At 37.3% G+C, this 24844-nt stretch overlaps 2 protein-coding genes across 10 annotated transcripts in view; one reads left to right on the top strand and one right to left on the bottom strand.

Annotated features, from left to right (window-relative positions):
• LOC118733892 (myb-like protein P) overlaps positions 1–20430 on the top strand; it is a 322500-nt gene extending 302070 nt beyond the window's left edge. For 2 of the 3 annotated variants that reach the window (XM_036463521.1, XM_036463522.1), the window contains exons 3-9: positions 9818–11124; positions 11577–11868; positions 15759–15996; positions 16113–16428; positions 16513–16724; positions 19021–19210; positions 19274–20430. In XM_036463521.1, the coding sequence (XP_036319414.1) occupies positions 9937–11124; positions 11577–11868; positions 15759–15996; positions 16113–16428; positions 16513–16724; positions 19021–19210; positions 19274–20137 (3300 nt within the window). In that variant the 5' untranslated portion in view covers positions 9818–9936 and the 3' untranslated portion in view covers positions 20138–20430. The remainder of the gene's footprint in view (positions 1–9817; positions 11125–11576; positions 11869–15758; positions 15997–16112; positions 16429–16512; positions 16725–19020; positions 19211–19273) is intronic. The other variant, XM_036463523.1, reaches the window with a different exon arrangement.
• A 1964-nt stretch (positions 20431–22394) lies between these two features.
• The window catches only part of LOC118733882 (protein vav), a 386101-nt gene continuing 383651 nt past the window's right edge, over positions 22395–24844 (bottom strand). For all 7 annotated transcript variants that reach the window (XM_036463507.1, XM_036463508.1, XM_036463514.1 and 4 more), the window contains 2 exons: positions 24080–24190; positions 22395–23998 (listed from right to left, as the gene is read on the bottom strand). In XM_036463507.1, coding sequence (XP_036319400.1) covers positions 23228–23998; positions 24080–24190 — 882 coding nt within the window. In that variant the 3' untranslated portion in view covers positions 22395–23227. The remainder of the gene's footprint in view (positions 23999–24079; positions 24191–24844) is intronic.

Here is a 24844-nt window from a genome sequence, read left to right as displayed (position 1 = left end):
GTTTTCTTTTTATTTTAAAATTTTGTATTAAAAAAAGAAAAACATATTTTTTTATATAAATTGTGTAATTTTTATGAACTTATTTTATTTCTTTTTTAATTTAATTTTTTTAACTTTTGGACTTTATTTAAAAAAAGGGTTATTTAACTTTATTTTGTTTTATTTTTTTAGATTTTATTGTTTTGAAAAGAAAAGTATTTCTTTTCTAATTTTTTAAATGCTTTTATATATGCTTATAATTTTGTTTACTTTATCTTTTTAATATTTTTTTTTAATTTTCAATCTTTATTGTTTTATAAACAAATATTTATAATATTTGTAAAAAATATTTGTAGCAGATTTTTCAATGAGTATTTCGAAAGACAGCAAAGCGCTTTCGAGATAGTTGCCAGAATTAACAACTGTCTTACGAAAGACTTTTCTCTGGTGGCTGAGTACTAGCGATGTTAATTTGTTCCCGGATCACGGGATTAGTCCCGGGATTTAGATATTCATTACTTTTCAATATCTTAAATCGAAAAACATTCTTCTATCTCTCCTACCCTAAAATAAATAATAAATAAATGGGTTTGAAACATACTTTTTTTTAAAGAGGCATTTTTATTTCTTCTTTCTGACGTCAAGATTTATTTTAAAGGACTTTTTAATTTAAAAAATATGATTAATTCCAAAAATTCAATACAATGTAGACTAAAAATATTTGTACCAAATGAAAGAGGAAATTTCTTTAGAATAAAAATAAATTAAATTTTTTGGATTCATAAGGACGAATAGGTAATTTTTTAAGCTGATAAAGTTAGAAGGATGAAATTCGAGGATGTTATCGATTAGGCCTTAACACATAATTTTCTCAAAAACAAATATTGCGAAATTTCAAGGATAAAATTTTCAAAGGACATTTTCAATACTTATGCACCAAAAATTGAATCTGCTTAAATTGTACAGAATTTCTTTTTTAATTTGATACCCATTGTGTGTAAAATTTACTATCGCACGGTGTTATATGTATAAAAAAAAATATAATAATACTGGTCAAGAAAATGAGTTTCTATTATTATTTGCCAAGAATCCCAGGAGTTTTGGGACCTTAAAAAGCCCAGCATCCCGGGATAACAATCCTAGTAAGTACTAGAAGTGGGTACTTGAGATTAATGAATTTTAGAACAAACAAAAATCTACCCGAGACAAGAACATCGAAAGCTAAAGGGGACCTCCACGTTCGGCAAAAAAATTGTTTTCAAAATGGCCTTGCAAAAATACTTTAGATTCAGGGCGTACAGTGAACCTTTTTTTCTGGTACGGTCTAATGTACATACATAAATATCTATGTATGTAAATATGTATGCACGAGCATACTCATGCCAGCCAGTTTCAACGCGTGAATATATGAATGCAATTGAAATATTTATCACCATGTCGGTGACTTCTAGGCAAACGCATTTTATTTCCTCACTGTATCTCTTTTCTCTCACTACCCGACTGGATTTTAAACGCATACACACATGCCAGAGCCGTAGTTGTCCAACACCAGCATTCATTCTAGAAATTGTGGCACTAGTGCGACCTAGTCGCATCCGATAATGACAACGGCAACAGCAGCAACAGCAGTGACAACGACAACGACAACTTGTCTTGCCAATCCAATTCAATCCACTACAAATCCGAGACCAGCTTGTCTTCTAAATAGCCGTATTTACTCATATTCTAGTGGCACACTTTAGCACCATGACAACGTTTGAATGGCGGCTGTTTCAATGGCACGCACTGTCCGTTATTGTCTATGTTTATCCATAATTTTTCCACCTGAGGCTTCTTTTTACATGCATACCTGCGATGTGGTTTTTCCTTTTTTTCTTTTAACAGCGCACAGATAATTTCATTCTAGGCTTTTGCTGGGAGCGGAGCAGCACGCTGTAGGCGAGACATCGTTGATGCACACCAGACCATTTATGCGCTCACTGTCGTATGGGAATACATGTTGCGTATATACGCATGTATGTATGTACATATGTATAAACATAAAGCTGTACATGTTCCTCTACGGCACTCCACATTCGACCGCTATTGGCGTTCATTGCATTCATCCAGATTGTGGTTTGCCTTGTTCTTCTTCTTTTTCGCTATGTCTATCTCTACATGTATTTGATAATTTATGCATTGGGAAAATGTCGACCGCCCGGTAGTTGCATAAATTAACACACATTTCTTTGTACAAACAAAATTTATGATATTGATTTGTCCGCAACATCAATAGCCACAACAACAAAAAGAGATAAAACTCGTATTCAAGAAAAGTGTCATTGTCAGTGGACAACGGGATAAAGTGTTTTGATGCTGTGTGGCTAAAAGAGAGTTTAATACCAGTATTATCAAGTATCAGTACAGTACAGTTTAGGCAGGCGTAGATGGGAATGGGTCCTCAAGAACAGGTGGAGTTTCAAGATATTCAACGTCTTGGAATACTATCATTTTGGTTATTCGAATTTCAAATCGGATTTCGGGTTTTTTGCTACTTGACTTCAATGACCTTATTTTTTAGCTTCTGTGTATACAACAATCTTTCCTATGGCTTAGTGCTTATATTTAAATGCATGTTCATAAGCGATCTCTTAATGATTTTTGGTCTAACAATCTTTACCTAAGGCTGACGAATGGGCTCTTTTCTTGAATTGCTTAGCGTAGAAGTCCAAGGGAACAGAATAATTTGATATTCCGATATCCCGAAAGATATGGAAAGGAATCAAACTCTACATGGTAACTCCGATAAATTACGGACTCCATTGACTTGATTCCTACAATACGTATTTTCTTGGAAAAGACTTCTGATCAGCAAATCAGTAGCGTCCTCTTTATCCAAATTTGTCCATAACCATTTCGGATAATCTGGAAACAGGCCAATCACAAAAAATAAACAAAATATCAATACGAAATACGCATATTATTGTGATAATCCTAAGTCATCGTCTGCATTTATGAGGACTGCCTTTGCCTCGCAGCGATATCTCTCCAACGTCACCTCGGATAATTCGCAACTCAGATAGTCGAGACTCTACTGTATAACCAAGGCATGATGCTTCTGGCCTTGCCGATCGTCTAGGAAATACGAGCACGTAATATTGCCTCACCAGCAACTTACGGTTTACCCGCGGTCCTTACCACTTCCCTGCCGAATCTCCCTTACTTTAACAAAAGCGTGGCTGCCTTATGGAAGAAGGCATTTAGAATGTACATTTGGTATCAGACATACTTCTTAGTCGCTTTACCGAGTAAGGTACGTAGAGTGTAGAACAGTCGCTCGTAGTAGTTCAGTGCTCGAAAATAACTACGATGGCACGTTATTTTGCAACTTGCGCCATGAGTTGTTAATTTTGTGCTTTACTAACAGATGCCGTTGCTCATTATGACGATTTTAGAACTAAAAGCCGAAATAAAACATAAATTATCTTGTAAGGTGATTAGCTATTTACCCAGTGGGGATGATCTTAATGTTGTTGGCCTTAGTGAGTTTGCGTCGGACCCAATGCACTTCCTTCGCTTGACTTCGGCTAAAGTATTCCTCAGCAGCGTGGGAGGCGTTTCCACCTCGCCGTTGTGTAGAATATACGAGTATGCCGAGATCAGCCGGAGTTCTCCGGTCTCATCCTAAAGCCCGGTTGTCACCATATCTCCACTGTTGAATTTGAATGAATACTTGTACAAAGTTTCCAAAACGGACCATAGTTTATAATCTACTAGATTGGGATCTGGACTACCCATTGTCCAATAAACCATAGAAGTAATGCTGCGACTGCTGCTTCTGAGCAATGTGTAAGTGGTTTTTTTCTTGATGTGCTATGGCGCGATTTTATTGAAAGTTTCGCTGTTTAGTTTTGAATACTGTTGATTTAAGATGACTCGTAGCTTACTCCCAGATATGGAGCCCAATGATCCCATTATAGAATGTCGTGATTACTATTACTTATTCAACGATGAAAACTTTCTCATCAGCAGTAAGCATTTTTCTGTAAACGTTCTGACGAAATTTGATCTTTGACTTTGACGAAGTTTAATATTCCAATAACCCTGTACGTGCTTAATCATGTTTAGGTATCAACATGGTGATCTAGCGAAGAATAATTTTTGCCAACAGGTGCTACTTTTAGCTCGGTAATGAATTGAACAGCCTCTGTCATCCTGCTGATCCAATTATATGGTGTATAAACGTGGACGATGTGGAATAAAGATGATGGGACTTTCAAAAACTATTCCATCCAAGTTCTATGGCCTTTTTGGTCCTGTCGTGCAAATGTATGATAACGCTGCGCAAGAAAGTTCCTACGTTTCGGCACACTTATTTGTTTTCGGAGTGCTAAGGTTGATACCACCGGGTACACTCTTATGCGGATAAACCGAAAATGCCTTCTTACCTGCAAAACTAACAAATACGTCTATATCTACTCGGTGGGATCATTGAAACCAGCTTATGAATACCATTGAAATAATTTTGTCAAAACTCCATTCGAACAAGATTTATTTTCTAAAAATTACTGCTTAATTTTGAAGTTTGCAATAGGCAATGAATGCATTTTTAATAGCATAGAGCTCACCCTAGCATTACAAAAAGTTATGCAAAAATCCTAAATAGTTTTTCTTTGAGTTGTAAGAGTTTATTCTACATACATAGTATGTATCGAATAGCTTCCATGCAAAATCGCTTTCTTTTAATTGTAACTCATTTTAATCACACTACTTTTGAAATTGCTCCAGATACTTCCTCCTCCTCCTCAAAAATTACTTCTTAATACTTAAATGTTTAAAGTTGCACAAAAACACTAAAATATATTCCACCTCACTTGAAATACATATACAGAGCTCATAAAAAATTATATATGGCATTAAAATGTCTAAGCTTCGAGTGCGTATTTTTAAGTGCCCGCTGCAAGTAGTCTGTAAATTTGCGACTTGTCGCTTTCAAGTCGACATTAGATCAACGCAAACGCAACGTTATGCCCGTGTCAACGACATATTGACCCAATTTTTGCCATAAACATAAGAAAACTAAAGAACAAAGAGTGTTCTTTGTTAGAAGCATATGCACATCTGCATATATGTACGTACATATATGGGACATTCCAGCCCAATTTGGACACCATTTGGCTTTTGCATAAGTTTTTATGTTATAGTACCAATTGAGAAATTTTACAGCCGTTTTGGAGATAACGATTTGGAAAAGAAGTTTCTTGTTTAAACGCCCATAAATTTGCGAGAAATAGGCCAATTGGGACCAATTTTCAACCGACTTCAAAGAAGGAGGCGGTCATCAATTCGTCGGAATTTTTTTTATTATGTAATTTGGTTTAGATCCGATCATAAGTTCATTGAGGCACTTTTAAATTTTTTTATGGGAGTTAAAGTCGGTTTTGTTTTTTACTTAAAAATTACTTATATTTACTTATTATTATTACTTATATTTACATATTATTTTTACTTATTATTAGCAAATCAACATTTCATATTAAAAATTCGAAATTTTTATAAGAATCATGATTCTATGATTGCTAAGGGAGCCAATTTCGTCAACAGGGAGCAAGAAAACTGTTTTTTGAGCAAAGCTTTTATTATTGAATCATGAATAAGAATACGGCTTTGAACATTTTTTCGATTTTATATTTTTTTTGTCCTATTTTTCCAAAATTATAGGCTTTTATAAAATAAAGGACGTTTTGTTTCAAAAATTGATATCTGGAAAACGGCTGGACAACACAAATAAAAAAAAAAAAATGTTAAGGGGCTCCACCAATTGGTACTGTAATCTAAGGAAATTATGGAAATATCAGAGTTGCAAAAGCCAAATGGTGTCCGAATTCGGCTGGAATGTCCCATATACATTCAAACAGTGGCGGGCAAATAAAGAGGGATTCACATTTTAACTAGCTTTGGCTAGTTTTCTATTGATTATTTAATGTTTATTATATTTTATGTAGTAAAAACCATGTAAATTTCATTTTCTAAATTTGTAAAAAAATTAGGAAAATTGGACAAAGTGTCATAAAAATTTCGAACTTTATGATCCACCTCCTTTTTTAACAATTTTGGTATGTAGTTTTGTAGCCCAATAAATTTTGGATTAATAAAGTGCAAGTTTGAAGTAGCCTGGACTTACCGTTGATTTTTGACATTTCGTTTTTGTTTCGCTGACGTTGTCACGCTTTTTCTTTCATACAAAGTACAAAAACAAATTATTAAAAACTAGCAATTATCCGGCGTTCTTCACTGCACCTTAAAAGTATTTTTGTTTTGTTTCATTTATTTTATTAATTAATATTTAACTTTCCTAAACCTCTTCAGTTTGATACCCACATTGCCATATTTAGTTTATGCTATCAACTGAATTAAATTAATATATTCAAACATGTGACAACCTCCACAAAAATATTTTAGACTGTAAGCCTTCTTAAACCCATTTTCTTGACTGCCATATTGCAATATTTACGTGATCTTATCAATTTACTTAAACTCCAATTTTCAAACAGGTGGCAACTCTCTAATTTTTTTTCCATATTTTAAGTTTGACCTCTAGAAATACAACGGTGGAAACTGCATTCAATTTCATGATTTAGTTTTCGAGTGATGCGCGTACAAATATACAGACGGACGTACAGACAGACAAAAAGACAAAAATTCTAAAAATTGTTGAGTTGACTTCTGCTCTAATAAAAAATAATGTACAGGCATCGGCCTGTTACAATTTTATTATACTATGTATAGATTCTGAATAAAAAGTTTGAAAATTTGATGAATATTCGTAGACATTCGTCGAATTTTTATAAATCTTGCACAAAGTTTTGAAATTTGAAATTTAGACTTTACTTTTATAGAAAAAATTAACAAAATAAAAATTGGTCAAACTTGTAAAATGTTGCATCCCTATTTATGTGCCCACCACCGTGTATTCATACTTACGTCTATGCATAATTTTTGTTTCTTGTAATTTTTTCTTTTGATTATAACGCTTGCAGTCAAACGCTCTTACGGCACTTGAAACCTGTCTAAAGTACACGAAATACGCTTTAAAGATTTCCTAACTATTTTCACTTGGTACCAATTAGAATTTCATTACATTCACTTGGCAGGAACGCAATTGCGCAGCAACTCTAGCTGTCTAACGAAAATGTGAAATTAATTTTACGCTTTGCTCTTGACGGCAGAGACGATAATGAAGCTCATCTTCTGCTTTGTCATCCATAGCTGGCGTACTAAAATTCATGGTTTCACCATTTCAGATTTACATAGATCCCGCATTTCTTCGGTACTTCAAATTGGAATATGAATGTTTTTTTTATCAAAAAAATTGGTTTGCACAGTGTGTTTCCATAAACACTTTCAACTCGGTTGCCTTTACTAACGAGTTTGGAGTTGGATTTCGTTATTGTTGTTTTTATTATATTTATTAGTTTTTCACTGCGCTTCTTAGAAAAGAAATTTGCAAGATTTGCGTTACGCCCTCCTTTCTCTGAAAGAATTCGCAACAGCGGAATATTTAGCAATATTTTTATTCTATAAATCTTGGAATATGCAAAGAAAAAAAGTTGCAAAAAGTTATAATTTTTGACGAAATTTCTTCCAAGTGGACAAAATGCTTAAGTTTAAGAATTTTTCAAAACCTTTCCACATTTTCACTACATTTTTGCTAAAAACCACTTTATATACTTCAAACATTCTTCTTTCTAAATACCTATCTAAACTTAAAATTGCCTAAAAAATTACTATATCAAAATTGGTTTCTTTGTAGTATGTATGCATGTATTATTACATACGCCTCTGTACCAGTGTTGCCATTTTGGTGCTTTTGGAGCTAAATTTAGCTCTTTATTTTTCTGTTTAGCTCCGAAAATTGGGATTTAGCTCCTAGCTCTTTTTTAGCCCTTTTCAAAATTGTCAAGCACTTTTTTTAGCTCCAAAAACTTTTAGTTGTCTTTGGTAATATATTAAAATTACAAATCTGTTATTTCATTGCACGAGTGTTGACTAAAATTTATTTGGCTTTGGTGATCTCGCGGGAGCACACGAATAATACAGGACAGAAGTTCCAGCTCCGATAAGCCCAGACGGTGTATTTTCTCTCAGGCGGCCACGGTAGAAAAGGCAAGCCAAAACTGAAGCGTTGATAAAATTACAAATTTCGAAACGCAGTGGAAAAACATTAATTTAAATTCATTAGAAAATACAGACTCCACCATAAACTCTTGTATCTAGATTAAATAATTCAAAAATTAATTAATAATTAATAATTTTCAGAAAAATTTTGCAAAAAAATGATTCGTAACCTGTGTTTTTGCGTTCAATTCAAATATCTGAAATTGCAGATCTTAACATATGTACGTGCATAAATATAAGTGTTATAAGTGCCATAGATACGAATTTGAAATATGTCGTCACTAAACACAACTCGAGCTCAAAAGTTGACCACGAAAAAATACGCATAAAAAAACTTCCACGAAGAAAGGTGCCCAAACCTAGTCGACTACAAAGAAAGACGCTTTCAAAGGTTTTGAAGAATAACGCTGGAGTGAGAGTCCTAGGCTACGTCTACGAAATTTTATTCTGGCGAGTTCCTCGAAATTAACAAATACCTGTTTTCTATCGATCCCAGGAAGCGAAGACTGGTCCTAGTGAGGGCTTCACAGTAGCCCATAATGTACTCTGCTGTCTCCTGTTCTTCATGGCAGAATTTACACTGATAAGAATTAAAAACTCATATACTTGACAAAACCTTGAAATTTTGGGATAAGTTAAAACTTGGAAGGCACAGGGCCACAAAGTTAATGCCTAGCCCGGCCTTTTATTCTATGATCCTGAGAGTGGAAGTTTCTGTCCTCAGAGTTAAGTTTTGCTATATATTTCTTGTTTTTGTTCTCATTGGGGAAATCGAAGTCCTTTTCACTAAGAACTCAGAGTAGCTTGTTGAATTACAGCAGTGGGGAGATAACTTCATCCAGCGGGCAACATTTCGTAGCTAAGAGTCTGACTCTGTTTAAAGGTTCTGAATTTAAGGACCTTTACTATCCAGAGGAATGTGGTTGCATCAACCCCTCTGCGCCGGATGCAATTTCTATTAGAGTCGTCTTTGGAAGACTCCGGAAAGAGTGGATCTTCCTGGAAGATAGGCACATTGGTTTCTATCCAAATGATTTCCTGTAAGGAAACTATCCCTGCCTTTACCTAGGCTAGCATGCTAAGAGGAGCCCCAATTCGTTCGTTTGCGTTTTTGCAATGACTCTGTGGATTATTGTGCTTCCTGCAAGGTACTTGATCCTCCCTGCACATCAATGAGTCCATGAGTTCTAATTTCTTTCATTATACTCGATGAGAGCATGTTTGTACCTCTCCCTTTCACTAGTTGTTTTAGGTCTGTAAAAGTGCCTGCGGATCTTTGCTCTAACTTTAACCTAAGAGATAGTTTTTCGCTTTTTTTTGCCAGCATAGTTGGTAGCATAGTTTTTATTTCAAAACGGATGTGCATGTGCAAAGATAAAAAAAATTCTCTAGACACTTTCCATTTCTTACGAAAACGCTAATAGAGGGCGGGGATGGAATGAGATCTAAGACTTTTTCTCTTATAATATTCCTAAATATAGGGGAGTCACCTAGGTCTAAAATTTCTAGCCTCTTTAGAATTATGAACTCAAGTACATAAGTACTCACCTTTTAGGTTTACATACATATATTACTGCAGGATTTACAGCTAAACATATAGTATATATACTACGTGTAGATAGCTAAATAAAAAATTATATATCTGCGATGATTTAAAACAATTGTCTTTTACTTCTTGCAGATTGGAAAAAGTTAACATACGAACTAACTCAGCATTACGTCAAGAGAATTTTCAGTAACCACGTCCATATTCCTTTGAGGTGATCAGCTCCTGATTACTCGACGACAATAAAGTGCAAAATGACTACAAAGCCAGCAACAATATCACTGGGAATAAGTGGCCGCATTGGTAGTAAAAGTAACAGCAGCACCGCCTCCTTTACCGCCCGCCCTGCACATATCGCCCAGCCGTCGCCAACACTTGCGAAGCGTGGACATTTCCGGTCCGCATCGCTGGAGAATGGCAACTCCTTCACAGCGAAAGGCACAGTTGGCTTACCAGCTTCTGTGGGAGGACAGCAGCAGCAACCGACAACGGCGATAGTAAATCACACTGGCACGCTGAAGTCGCGCAATGAGCAAAAGCGCTTGCGTGGACAGAAATTCGGCAGTCACAGCAGTTTGGACCAGGACGCGATGCCCGGCGCAGGGCGGACAAAGTTTCAGAATATACGCCAAATATTTGAGATAACCAAAAAGCGCACCTTTGGTGGAGGGGGAGGAGAAAAAACGGCAGGAAAAAAGGCAGTTGGCACTGACGATGTGGTAGATGGCAATAGCGATAATCAGCGATTACACCTTCCACAGTCTGCCACAACATCTGTCGGCGCCGCAGCCGCCGGCGTCCCATCCGCCCTCATGTCAACCTCGATGCCGAGCCTGCAATTGCGCCAACAGACGCAACAACAACAGCAATTACAGCAACAGCAGCAACAATTTCATGCCGCCTATCAGCAGCATCCACAGCTTGTGCGCAAGCCCACACCGACTCTGATGGGCGGCAACGGAAGCGGAAATCGCAGCAGTTATTCGGAAATGAGTGAACGTCTGAGTATTTCGGAGAGCATGGGCGTCGGAGGCGCTAAAACAAATGGTAATGCATTGGATGCGAAACAAAAATTACGACTCCAACATCAGCTGCAGCAACAACAACAACTGGTGCAACAACAACATCAGCTTCAGCAGCACTTGCAGGCGCAAAGACAACACTCGCAGCCCTCAATGGGTCAACAGGCGCACCTACATCTACATCAACAGCAGCAGCAGCAAAAACAAATGCAACAACAGCACCAGCAGCATCTACAACAAATACAACAACAACAACAACAACAACAACAACAACAACAACAGCAGCAGCGCAGTTCCGACGGCGACGTCATGGCACACTTGCCACAGATTTCAGCTGCAATAAGTCAAACGGCAACAACAGTGCATGGCACTGCTAGTGGTGTTGGTGGTGGTGGTGGTGTTACACAAACCACCGAACAGGTTTGTAGCCAGACTTTAAATATATCTTTCATGCAAACATATGTACATAGATACTCACATAGTCGTACATAATATCTCAAATTTCGGCACCCCACTCACGCTTGAGTTGTGTGGTGCGCCTGTAAATCTTAGGTGTGTCAGTGTCACAAACAATAGCAACAACAACAAAAAACACTAGTCCCCTCAACAGCCGGCTTGTTCACGGCCGTGCCCAGTTGCACCGCGCAGCCATCAAATATCGTTGCTTGGTTGCTGGGTCGATCGGTCGGCCGGTCGTTCAATCGCTTTCAATTATTTTTCTCAACTTCATTTATCTGCATACATATGTACATACATACATAAGCACATGCATACTTATATAGCTTTAGCTTAGTCACTCATTTTTTCTACATACTCTTTATTTATTTATGTATTTCATTAAATTTTTATTATTATTTATTTTTACACAATAGCCAAAGGCAGCAGCAGCGCTCACATCAACTACATCAACAACAATAACGACGGCGACAACAGCAACAGCAACACCAACTTTGTCTGTGATGACGTCGTATGAAAACCTTTTACGCCCCATTGCCTTCAAGCCAATCCCCTTCGAGCCGGACTACAGCATACAGAATGGCCGATATGTGGCTGGTGGCGATGCGATTGCACCGGAGACAACGGCGGCAACTGCTGTGGGCGATCGTTACGGCTCAACGCCATCACTTGCTGCAGCTCAGGGTTCAAATGCGATGCGTTTTGGCAGTAAGTACATAAATTCTCAATTAATGTTGGGAAACTCTCGATCGACTGTTGATATGTTAGATCGTTGTAGGCGGTTGTTTATTTTTCTGCGTCACACCGGTTGATTTTCTGTAGGTTTGGGATGATTTCTCACACATAAAAGTATTTGGTGCTTTCGTGAGTACAAGTGATCTAAGGCTAAGGACATAAATGTTTAGCGTTCAGGGTGGCCTCGAAACAGATGCGATACAAAAATTTACTATATGCGATCAATACGGAGCATTGCGGTAAATGGGAGGTGCCTTAAGTCAACTAAAACGAAGCATTGGTCGATCTCAAATCATTCTGAAAGAGTAGAATAATGAAAAATGAAAAAATATGAATTACCATGTAGGGATGCTCTACCCTTTGGTCGTATTACCGACTTCCCGTTTCCAACGGAAGTGGGCTAAACTGTCCAGAAGTACTTTTTTTTTTAATGGGAAATATGTATGTATGTACATGTTTTTACAACGGATTCCGGTTAAACCAATAGACTTCCTATCTGTTTAACCCACTTCCGGTCGAAACCAGAAGTCAGTAATATGGTGGTAATTCATATTTTTTCCACTCCAGTAGCTAGTTTCTGTAACAATTCTCTACCAAGGCGAATTCATATACGTTCTTTACTGCTAATGAGTAGTAGAGAATGGCGTATATTCTCTACCAGTGGAGAAATAATCGGTGGAGAAGAGTTACAGAAAAAAGCTACAGGACGAGTTGAAGTTTTAAGGTTATTTAGAGGTTGAAAAGGCACTTCCTGGAAAAAAATTGTCAAACAAAATTTATATATTTTTATATTCAGAATTCGAATCTGCAATAAAAACCTGTATGTCTAATATAAAAAAGAGACTTCCGGCCAATTTTACCCACTTCCGGTCGAAACCAGAAGTCGGTAATATCACCAAAAATAGAGCAATCCCGATTTAACAAACATTTAATTTTAAAGGGGTTGGACGTGTGTTTTAGGACACCTTGTATATAACAAAGTATAATAAACACAGTATAATAAAGTAATTAGATGATATTTCGCCTTTATTCCAAAGGCATCTTCAGGACTGCAAAGAAGTCTGAGTCAAACCCACTCATGACCTCACGCCGGCCTTCGACCTCTATAGTGGTTCCGAAATTAGACTCGACGCACAGCCCGGAATCTCGTAGTCAACCAGTTGCTACCAAAGACAATATTTTTTTTAGTAGGAGCGACACTTACTAGGAGAAACAGTTATTGACAACATCTACTATTGACATACATACGTTCTTCGTGATTAAAAATAAAAACTAATTACAGACTTTACCACAGCCTTCTGAGTTCTCCTATGGAAGATGCACATTTCGTGAGGATTTGGGACGTGGCGGGTTCAGCATCCGTCTAAAACTCCACCTCTCCCCTGGAATTGTTAAACACTTGTTTTACAGAAATATAGATCTGACTATATCTAATCATGTCACATAAAAAAACGAGGTGTTTTTAATGGGCAATTGATTGGTAGTGTAATAAAACTCAATACGAATGTATTTAACTTTGCCAGTCACATAATCGACTGTCTAACTATAGTTAGGTATACCTTAATATTTTCGTTATTTTATTGTGAAATGTTCAAATGTAAAATGTAAAATTTTGAGATTTCTCGTGGTGAATGCGAACGTCAGAATTTTACCTGGCGGTATTAAAGAAAATGAAAGCTGAAACAGCACAAAATAGCCTACGTTACTTGCAATAAATGTAAATTTTAACAATTTTTAGCAAAATTCAATTTATTTGTACACTATAGCAAATTCTTCCACCCCATCTCACCACGGAGAAAAAAGTTACCGATTGGAACAGGCCTAAAATTAATTTCACAATTTGTAATTTATATATCGACAGCTGAGTGGAAGATTGACCTATCTCGACAGCCAGTTTGTAAACGCCCTATCTCAAAAAACGTTTAAAAAACGTCCTATTTCAGAATTTGGTTGAAAAACACCTAATTTCAGAATTAAGAACGCCCTATCTCAGCTACCGAATCAAAAACGCCCTATATCAGCACATTGTCAATACATTTTGAAGTTCTGAAATAGGGCGTTCTTGAAAATTTGTTTGAGATAGGACGTTTTCGAACTGGCTGTCGAGATAGGTCGATCTTCCACTCAGCAGTCTATATATTTGATTGATATAATTGACTTACTTTACTTTAACCCCCTCCAAGCCGACTCGAAACTGCGAACTCAGAACCAGATTTTACAATTCGTAATTTAAAGTTAATATTTAAAATGGAATAATTGACTTACCTTACTCTAACCAACCCCAACCAGACTCGAACTTGCGATCTCAGAACCAGAAGTAGTAGTCTTCACGCGACGCCGCAGCCGACATTTTCCAGGAAAGAAATTAACTTTAACTAGTAATAATTTTCTCATTTTTCCACATTAAAAAAAAAAAAAACTAAAAAAAATTTACCAAAAATTGTACATTTCGCCCAAAACGGCAACCGTGCTAACACCACTGACAAAATTTAAAATTATTTAAGGAAATTATTACCTATATTCAGTAAATTTACTTCCTCAAACTAGTGACGAACTGTCTTGAGCAAGAACATGAACTGATACCATCACCGAGGTACAAACTAAATGACAGTATTTTTTCTAAAGTCCGTAAAGTTTTTGATAAACAGTTTTCATTTCTTCCCAAGCGTCGATGATATTCCGCTGTAGTTCTAGGACTTCTCAATTTAAATAAAAACTCATTTCATCTTGTGGGTGACCCAACTCCTCATCTTTTCGGCGACGTTTGTGTACAAGAGATTTATGAGGGGCCCAAAGATCGAACTCATTTTCTACTGCTTCTTGTGACGACCCGCTACCCGTTTTCATAAGATCATCTGCGCACATTATTTCATTTCGCAAGAATTTCGGGTAGAGTAAAGTTGATGCAGCTAGCAAATAAATTAATTGTGAAAACAAATATTTTTAAAGGAGGCTTTCTAAATATGAACTAAATTGGACCATAAATATTGGTGTACAAAATATATCGAATCATGAGCCATCTATCGGCAAAATTTTTTAGTGGAGTTATTCCTTTTTACGTAGTTAATATACGTTCTCAATATAAACCAAATCGGTATATAGACACGGGTTTTCAAAACTATCCCGACTTCTGCGCCACCGTCGTATTAACTTATATTTTGTATTGTATTGTCGGGTTCTGAGTCAACTGTGAAGTTTCAAGTCTTTAGATCATCGTGAAGTTTGTCAAAATTTAATTGCAAGATCAATACATACATACAGAGCATGTTAAATACAAGCTTGTAAAAAGAATATTCGATGGATGGATTTCAGACAACTACAGAATTCATATTTCCTGAAAATATTTTTACGATTATTATACAATTAATCGATTAATGAAACACACAACTACATTGCAATTAAATCGTAAATGGGATAAAAATAATCGATTAATTTAAACAAATGATTAATCGCTGCCATCCCTACTCATAGGATTGCCATTTATCTAAATACGAAATTTTGTTCCGAAATCCTGGTATTATCGACTACAGAACTTTGTATATGTAGTTACAGAGTATGTAAATATGTGCGCGTAATTACACAAGTTACAGTGCATGTAGTGAATTGAATATTGACGGGGTGTGTGCAGGTGTGTGTTTTTAATTAGTAGCTGATAGTTTCGGTTTCATAAGGCACATTTATGGAGTTGAACTGCTCGTTTCGAAATGAATATTGCAATACTGTTTATTTAATTAATGATAGCAACTACATATATGTATGTACATATTTCTACATACATGCTTCTGTGCTTATATGTTTTCATTTGGCAGCGATTTCTAATTGCTTCTTCTTCGTTTTTGGTTTTTTTTTTTCTTTTTGTCCAGGCACGTCAGATTTGCGGCATGGTGGCGCTGGCGTTGGTGGTGTTTGTGGCAGCGTAGGTAATGGTGGTGGCGTTGGCGCTGCAACTGGAGGCATTGCTGTTGGCGCTTATTCAAGCAATAATTATTGCAACAGTCTTATGGCGCGTCGACGTGGTTCCAGATCGTTGAAAATCAACGATAGCATGGAATCGATTCGGCATACACCAGACTCGGATGCGAATAGCCAAAGTAGCACAATGTAAGCCAAGGAAATACGTAGTAAATAAATATTGAGGAAAAAACCTATAAATTAAAAATGGAAATCGCAAATAGAAACTTTTATATTCATTTAATTCATTTTATTGGCATTCACAGTAAATCGACTGCTAGCAACAACAACAATATCAACAACAATGCAAATGCCATAAACAGCAATGGATTTTGTGGCGCAAACGGCTTTGGTTGCATTGGCGTGGGCAGCACAGCTGGCAGTGGCAGCAACTCGCACAGCAGCAACAATGGTTGTGCCGGTGGCAAGTACCTGCTGAGCGAGCAGTGCGACATGACACCTTCACCATCCGACTCGGGCATATCAGACTTGGAGGCAGCGCTTAAGGATCGCGATTCAGAACTGTCCTATTTGCGTCAAACAATGGAACACAATGAGAAAGTAATATTCAGAGTACAAAAGGTTTAATGCATTTTACGCAACCGAAGAACAGTCTGAGTAATAGCTAATTTTTTGCTTTTATTTTTTTCCAACACTTTTTTTTAGGATAAAGAGAATTTCTGGGAACAAGAGACAAAGCGTTTGAAGGCATTCTATGAGGCTCAGCAGCGCGAATTTCTGCTTAAGATGAAGAAAATGGAACAAATGTTGGCAATGCAACAATTCCAATTCAAACAACACAAGCTGAGACAGACAGAACAAACGAATAAGCTGAGGGAACAGTTGGCCGATTTGAAAAATGACAACGAGATACTCAGGTGAGTGTGACTATTCTGCATAGAACAATTTCGAAGCTCTTATGAAGCGTTTTATTCCTACACCGGATAGTATAATAAGAGAAAGCTGAAAAAGTGCCTACCTAGACAGCCCGTTCTGCCCTAAACTAAAGCTGGGTAGCTACCGAAGAAGTGCTCAATTGTTTTTTCTTCTTCCCCATCTCTTCAAATTCTGCAATTTTGTTCTCATTTCAGTTTAGATTTTTAAGTGTCCTTGGGTACAAAACTACCAGAACGACATTTAGTTTCGATCATACTTTTTGTTTTCGGTCACTGATAAATAATTTATATTTTGCAGTTAATCCTTTTGAAACGTTGCGTTTTTAATTTACCTTGCTTCCTATATCCAAATATAAGTTTCCACAAAAAGTAGACTTAGCAATTTTCCACTTTAAGCTAGCGATATGGTAATCGCGATGATAATAGGTCTTTCTTTTTAGAACTTACTTTTCATTGCCAACTAAACTTGACAAAAAAGTTTAACAATTCACAAAAATAATTAAATTAAATAATGAAAGTCCGGGAATAAAATTGTCACTGAATCGGGTTTCGATACAAGTACTTTCTTCCGATACCTACTCAGTACTCGTTTCAAAAGTATCGATACCAATATTATTTGGTATCGGATGAAAAGTATCGAGTATGTACTTGTATTTACTAGTATCGTTGTGTCCCTTGGCGTATTTATATAAGGTGGTGTTTCTGCGTTGCTATGGTATCGCAGTGGTTGGAATTAATGGCGCGTTGTTATGCTGTTGGTAGTGTAAATGCTTTGGAGGTGTGGCAGCTTTCAGTGGTATATTTAGTCCTTACACTACATTTTACTTAAATAACGAAAGCAATTGTGCCATGAAGGTACAACTCTCCTAGTGGGCCTAGTGCTCATCCAAAATGCCATCTATTTACTAAGCCATATCATATGCTTATTGCTTGTCGGTCTGTGCCGATGTCAAACCACTTCGCCGTTTTCCTTTCCCCTTTCCCAAGCTACTCCAGTTGTTCACACCAAATGTGGGCAGATCTTTTTGCCCTGACTTCTTTCCTTGCCTCCGTTGTGCAGCCATTGACATCATCTATACTAGCAAGTGCTATCGTGGCATTTTTATGCGTTTGACTATGTTCATTTTAAAGCAAATCTCGTGTAGTGTGCCATAGAAAATTCATCGATATCGGACGCCCAAAAATCCTACCTTCTCATCTTTGGCCGACATCTTCCATGTTTCTGCATCATATAAAATAGAGCTCTGCTTTTCAATTACCTACCGAGCCCGAAGCAGCTCAAGGCTAACATTATTTGTGGTGATAATTTGACTGTCCAAGTGACGTTTGGCCTAATATGCGAAGACTCTTTGTGTGTTTCCAGTAGGGGTTTTGCCCTCTTTTCATTCACCGCCCGACCAAATTCCCTCTCGAAGCCGGAGAATGCTTCGCTGACCGTCTCCGTGTTCAGGGCGACGATGTCAATGCCATCTGCATACGTTACGATACTTGCCACTGTGAAACAAACCCTACAGAATCCGCATAACAACCTCAAGAAACTCAATGAAAGACGCGCGAAAGACTTTATAATGACACGTCTAAAAATTTTCTGGAAAATTTATACAAAACGGTTCCTCAATGTCTAATTCACAAATTTTCCAGAAGACTCGCAGGTTAAACATCGTTATGGACGTGATCGACTCCATAACATATGTATGTATAACAGGAAGTCGATAATGATGTTTAAACTGTAGTTAGTGTTAACCAGACATTAAGAAACTGGGCCTTAGTCCTACAACGGCGACTTCTGTGGCTGAGTGGTTAGACGTGCGTACTTCCACGCCGTATACATCGATTTGATCCCTAGTCCAAGCAAAATTTCAATTAGAAAGCGGCAGGCAATTGCTTTTCTGCGAGTGTATTTTTGGCTTTGAACTATTTTTGTTATTACAACAGTCAAGCAGTCTCTGGACACAATTTTACGATCTAAGTACGATCAGATGATAATTTTTTTAGAAGCATCATCGATCTCATAAATGCAGCTCGGTATCTCTATCTCATTCCTTCGAGTCGAAAGGCAAAGAGGCTATATTACGAATAGTCGTTGGTGTGGTTGTGATTTAGCACCGCTATGACAACGACCACATCAATTCTGCATGAACTGGGCACTTCAAGTAAATACTACGTAGGCATATATGGACTAATTGTAGTAAAATATTTAAAATGACCCTCGAATATAAAAATATATAGAAGCATCTAAGTGGATTTTTTTACCTTTTATTTAACATACATTTTGCAGGAGTACCAATAGCAGCCTAAAGAACTCAGAGCGTAATCTAAAAGACAGCGTCGCCTATATTGAAGAACAGCTGCGCGAATCGGAGAATACCATTGCCGGTATAAAAGCACAGCTAGAGGAGAGCGAGTGGAAAGTTTGCGAACGTAATGGGGAACTCGCTTTGCTCAAGTCACAGCTGAAAGAGGCTAATGTGAGTCATTCTACGAAAATATTTTCTACTAAATATCTCATTGTATTTTCCTTTCATCTCCAGGTGGAGATCACAATGAAAGAGCACGCCATTGTGCATCTGCGCCACGAAAACACCAATGCCGAAACACAAATTTACGAAAGCTTGCAGGAGAACCATAAAATGACTAAACAACAAAAGCAAGTCGAGCAGCAGCAGGCACGCACCGACAAACAATCCGAAACAGAACTGAAGCAATTGAACAAAATCATCATACTCAAGGATCAAGTAATACTCGCGCTCACCAACGAGTTGGCCAAGCTGCGCAAAGAGCTTTCTGACTTGGCGATATTTCAGGAATACGGGGAGGAACCATCCGGACGCTTTATACGCCTCAAGCAACAACTGGATAACTTAACCGACATTTGTAATCGCACACGCCGCCATGCGTGCAAAGCCGATGCGAGTGCAGCCGCGCCAAAGGAAAAGGTCATCGATGACACAAATCTGGAACTGATTATAAATAGTCTCAAAATAGCGCCACCACTCGACGATACCGATGAGAGTGAGAATGAACGGGACCAAAGTAAGCTGTGCGCTGAGAAGCGTTTAGCCAAGATGTCTACGGATATTCAGAACTTTGTCTACGGCACACAAAACCTACCCGACATCGCTATGAATCACAAGCCACTGAAGTACTCGCATTCCAATCCGAACAAACTGGAGGAGTCAACGCTGGATACATTGATCGAAGAGTCGGCGAGCTATGCGCAGGAGATCGGCAAGTTGCGGAAGCAGCTGGATGATGTGCGCGTTAATTTCGAGCTGGAGAAGCGGCAGTGGTGTGAGGAGCGTGAGAAAGTGTTGAATTACCAAAAACAACTGCAGGCTCACTACATTAATATGTATCAGAAACTGCGCAGCTTGGAGGGCTCCAATGAGGTTTAGCTGCTATTTGAGGAAAGGAAAGCGGACAGACATAGGAAATTTGTTAGGTTGCAAAGTGAATGGCAATAGTTTATTTAATATATTGTTGTTGTAATTTTAATGCAATCACATATTGCAAAAGCTATTTTATCATAATCCATAAATATCTATTTATTAAAAATGTTATATGCACTTGAAGAAAAACATGAAAAAAGCAAAAGGTATCGAAGTGTAAACATTCCGTTGCACTAAAAATGTAGATTCGATATACTGCATTTACATATTTCAAATAAAATTTAATTTTCATACGTCAATAATTGATATTTTCGTAAATTAACGCAATGCCAGGCTACTCCGCTTTGTGTTCTGGTTGTTGTTGTTGTTGTTGTTGTTGTTTTCTGCTGCTGCGGGTCTCGAAACTCATTTTCCCTTTCTACCAGGCGCCCATAATCGTACAGCAGGCAGCCCGGCAAACTTTTTTGCCAACCGGAAATGCAACAACTTTGCATATATCTTGGCTTGGTGTACAAGGTGTAAGCGCTTCCTAGAACTGCAACAATGTCACCCTGTTTATTTGGCCGCTGCCGGAAATCTGAAAGCATTGCATAAATCTAGGTTGAGCGCGAGAAGCAAACTATTTTATTTCCTGCATCCGGGGCAGCTTGCAAACGGTGCAAAATGTGTACTGTATATCCACCTTGCTATCAGGCGCACATAAGTGCACAGAAGGTTATCCAGGCATTTTTTTTTTGCGACTTCCGGAATGCAGCGGAAGTGCATACATCCAGGCTGATGGCCAGATACAGGGCGTCGGACGGACGGAAATGCGGCTCGTACGAGCAACCCTGCAACGTCATTTTCCGCAATAATGTTGCTAGCAGCATGTTCGCTACTAGTGATGCAGCAGTTCTGACATGGTCTCGCAACAAATGTTTTCACAACATGTTCCTTGCAAACATATCGGTAATTTCAGCGCAAAGATTACAATTTATGAAATATAGTGCTTATCCTAACTTTACGACACTTGCTTATCCTAAATATACGACACTCACATATTGACAATCAGCCTCATTGCGTAAGTCGTAAATTAGGCTGAATTGTACAACTCGACAACATTAGCATTGTCTACTGTCGTGCTGAAATAAGTAAACGACAAAAATTGTCGAAAACTATGCAGTGCTGCCAAGTTCTTCCGTTTTAATACACTAGTCGAGTGGAAATTTTAGGCAATGACGCTAAATTTTCGATACGATTCGACTCTCGAAAAACGACTTGCATTCGGCACGACTCTCGCAATGAGGCTGTATATTTGACTATTTATTTTTATATTTGTTATAAAATTTTTTTTATTTAACGAATACCGTACAAATCCAAGTTTTAATCTTCGTACAATATTAAAAAAAAAAATTAACAAACTTTCGTAAAAATTTTGAGCTTCTTAATTCGATTTCTTAGAAAAATTTTGGTTATGTAGTTTTGTAGCCCGCAAATTAAAAGTAGCTTGCGCTTGGTCTTAATTTTTGCCAATTTTTTTGTTTTTTTTTTTGGTTGAATGTGTTGCTCATTTTCTCCATATTTTTATATGGAATCGTCGAATACACTTCATATGGAAGAAAACTACCGACATCGTCAAACAAATAAAATTCCCAAAAATCAACAGAAAGTTCCAGCTACTTCAAACTTGCACTTTATTGCACTACTACATACTCAAAATATTTTTAATTAATCTAATTAAAAAGCTCACAATTTCTACGAAAGTTTGTTGACTTTTTCTAAATATTGCACAAACACTGAAACTTGTTTGTTGAAGAACAAACTAAAATTTTATAGAAAAAATTCAAACTCCGATAACTTTTATTTTTTAAGCCCGAGGCCCAGCAAATGCCTAGACTCCTGTTTAAGTTTTTTAATGTCGATATTCTCACCTCAAAAGGGGAGAGTTGCTGAGGATGACCTCAGATTGAGGTCGAAATATCGACATTAAAAAATAAAAATTACTAAAACTTAAACTGGAGTTTATGCATTTGCTAGGTCTCCAGATTAAAAAATGAAAGTTAACATAGTTTATAATTCAAAGGCCAATAACCAAACACTAAATATTCAAATTAAAAAGTATTAAAATAAATAGTGAAAACTTGTCAATATGTGAGTATCGTATAGTTATGATTAAATAGCTCTATATTTTTGCGCAGATTATTCTTAATAGGTTATTTTGTTTTAAAGTACGACTATGGATAATTTTCGTTAATGTAAACATGTATACAATCTCAGCTTCCTCACTTTTCATATGTTTCAAAGAATACATTTTATTAATAATTGTATGTAAATATATAAGTAGACATTAAATTACGTAATCTTTACTACATTAAAACATGAGTTAAATACCAATTGATTTCAAGCATTTTTTCGCCCTCAAACTCTTGTATGTTGCTTCTATTTGTTTTTTTTTTTTTGTTTTTCCAAAGCGGATGCATGAATCCACATAAATACATACGTATGTATCTTATTGAAGTTGGACTTAGTTACGTAATTATGCGCTTCATAAATACATACATATGTATAAGTATATAGAAATACATAAGTAATGCAATAGAACAACTTCTAATTCCTTACAACTACCATTTAAAATAAACATTTCAACGAAAACGAATCAAAAATATTTCATGCGTTCTATATATTGATGACGAATCAGATTCTTTTGTTCACAGGGTAGACATGGCTAACCTAAATACATACTATTTTCATATATTATTTTGCTTCCGAAAATTGATTATCAAAAAATGTTCAAGGCCTCATAATAGAATGTGCATAGGCTTAATTTGAGAGTGACAAGTAGGCAGTCAGGCAGGCCACGTTTTATTGTTCTGTACTTAAGGGTGGTCATGTTGAACGCAACCCATTTTGGCAGTCGTAGGGAAGACAAGTTACAACTATAGAAATAGATTAAACACGGCTTTCGACCATTGCACGCTGCTACTTTCGGCCAACTGGACAGTCGACTCGCTTCATGCACAGTTATACATACATATAACTACCTCTCTTTCACACCATTGACCACTAGATTTTCGCCTCTAATTACTTTACACCTAATTAAAACTAATTCTATATCCTTCATGCGAATTCTTCGACATAGGTCGCTGGAAAGATGCCCACATGATTGCCTAAGGCGCCAAGCCACCAGCCATCCTCTTGCTTGGCATGCACTTCAATAATGTCGCCTGGCGTCAATTCCAGTTCGTCATACAATTTTGGTGTGTAGCTGTATAGCGCCTTGCATCTACTTAGTATAATCGGCGTACCATTGCCATTGCCATTGCCATTATGTGTTTGTCCATTGTGTGCCTCTGCTGCATTCTGGTAGATTGTGGGCGTCGTTGTTGGTGTCTTGGTCGCCGCTCCCGTCGACATAACTGTTGCGGTGCCATTAGCCAACATCGTACTCTTCTCTATAATCGCCTTATGCTCCTTACGTCCCGAGGAGCTGGTTGTCGTCGTTTGCTCATCATCATCGTCCTGTGAGCTGAATTCATCGAAATCTGAATCTTGTTGATTTGAACCACCATCGGCTTGTCCGCGATCGCTGTAAGGATCGTCGATAGTCGCTGGTATGGTCTTTGTTTTATCAATGGTAGCGATGCAGAGTTGTGTCTTGTTGCTGAGCGTTTCGATATTACTCTTGCTGCGATTGAATTTGCGTATGAGCAGGTCCTTGCTGAGGTCTGTACAGCTGGCGTTCGAAGAATTGTTCGATTGTGTTACACATTCGTATTCGTTCTCGTGCACAGATGCGCTGCCATCATCCTGACTCATGCGATCGTTATTCTTCAGCCAAAGTGGTACTTTTAGTACGCTTTGTTGGAGGCCAGTGCGATCGCGTGTGACCTAGAGAGTGAAAACCCGAAAGTCAGTTAATAGTTTTTTTTTTTGTTTTTGTCAAATGGTTCAAAAGTGTGCCGCACTCACCTGTATATGCTGCGCTAGTGGATGCGACGACCTGGGTTTGTGATCTAATTCTAAAAGCGCCGAGTGTAATTTGAAGCGTGCGCCTTCCAAATAAGTCAGCATCGATCGTATCTGTAAGAACGGAAATGCAATAAGCGTATATGTGTGTGTTATTCTTCTTCAAGAGATTGCACTTAAAAATTATGATGAATATAATTAAAAAAGTATGGATGGACAATTTTTTAAATCCTCCGGTTCTTGAACATCTAGTTTTTATTTAACAGTTTTTGTTGCTTTCTCCAATGGCCAGAAATCGCAGCAAGAAACAGCAGATTTTAATTAACAGCTATCGATACGTAATACTTTTGTTTAAATTTATTATATACTAGCAAATGCCCGGCGTGCCTCACTGCGCCGTGAAAGTGTTTTTGTGCTATTTGATACCCGTATTGTAATCATTGATTTATTTTATCAATTTAATTTAACACATATTTTTCAAACAGGTGGCAACCCTCCTCTAAAATATTATCCGTAGTAAACTTTCTTAAACCTATTCAGTTTGTTATCCATATTGTAATGTTCAATTTATCTTATCAATTAAATTGAATTAAAACTTTCAAACAGCTGGCAACCTTCAACAGAAATGTTTTCGGCTGTAAGCCTTCTCCAGCTAATTTCTTTTGGCAGCCATATTACAATATCTATCAATTTACTTAGCCTGCAATTTTCAATCCGGCGGAAACTCTATTTTTTTTCTTTCCTATTTTAAGTTAGATCTCTAGCAAT

This window comes from Rhagoletis pomonella, unplaced genomic scaffold (assembly GCF_013731165.1).
Source record: "Rhagoletis pomonella isolate Grant_MI unplaced genomic scaffold, Rhpom_1.0 Rhpom_scaffold_00002, whole genome shotgun sequence".
NCBI lineage: Eukaryota > Metazoa > Arthropoda > Insecta > Diptera > Tephritidae > Rhagoletis > Rhagoletis pomonella.
Note: the sequence above shows the minus strand (reverse complement) of the source record. Positions and strands in the feature narration are given on the sequence as shown.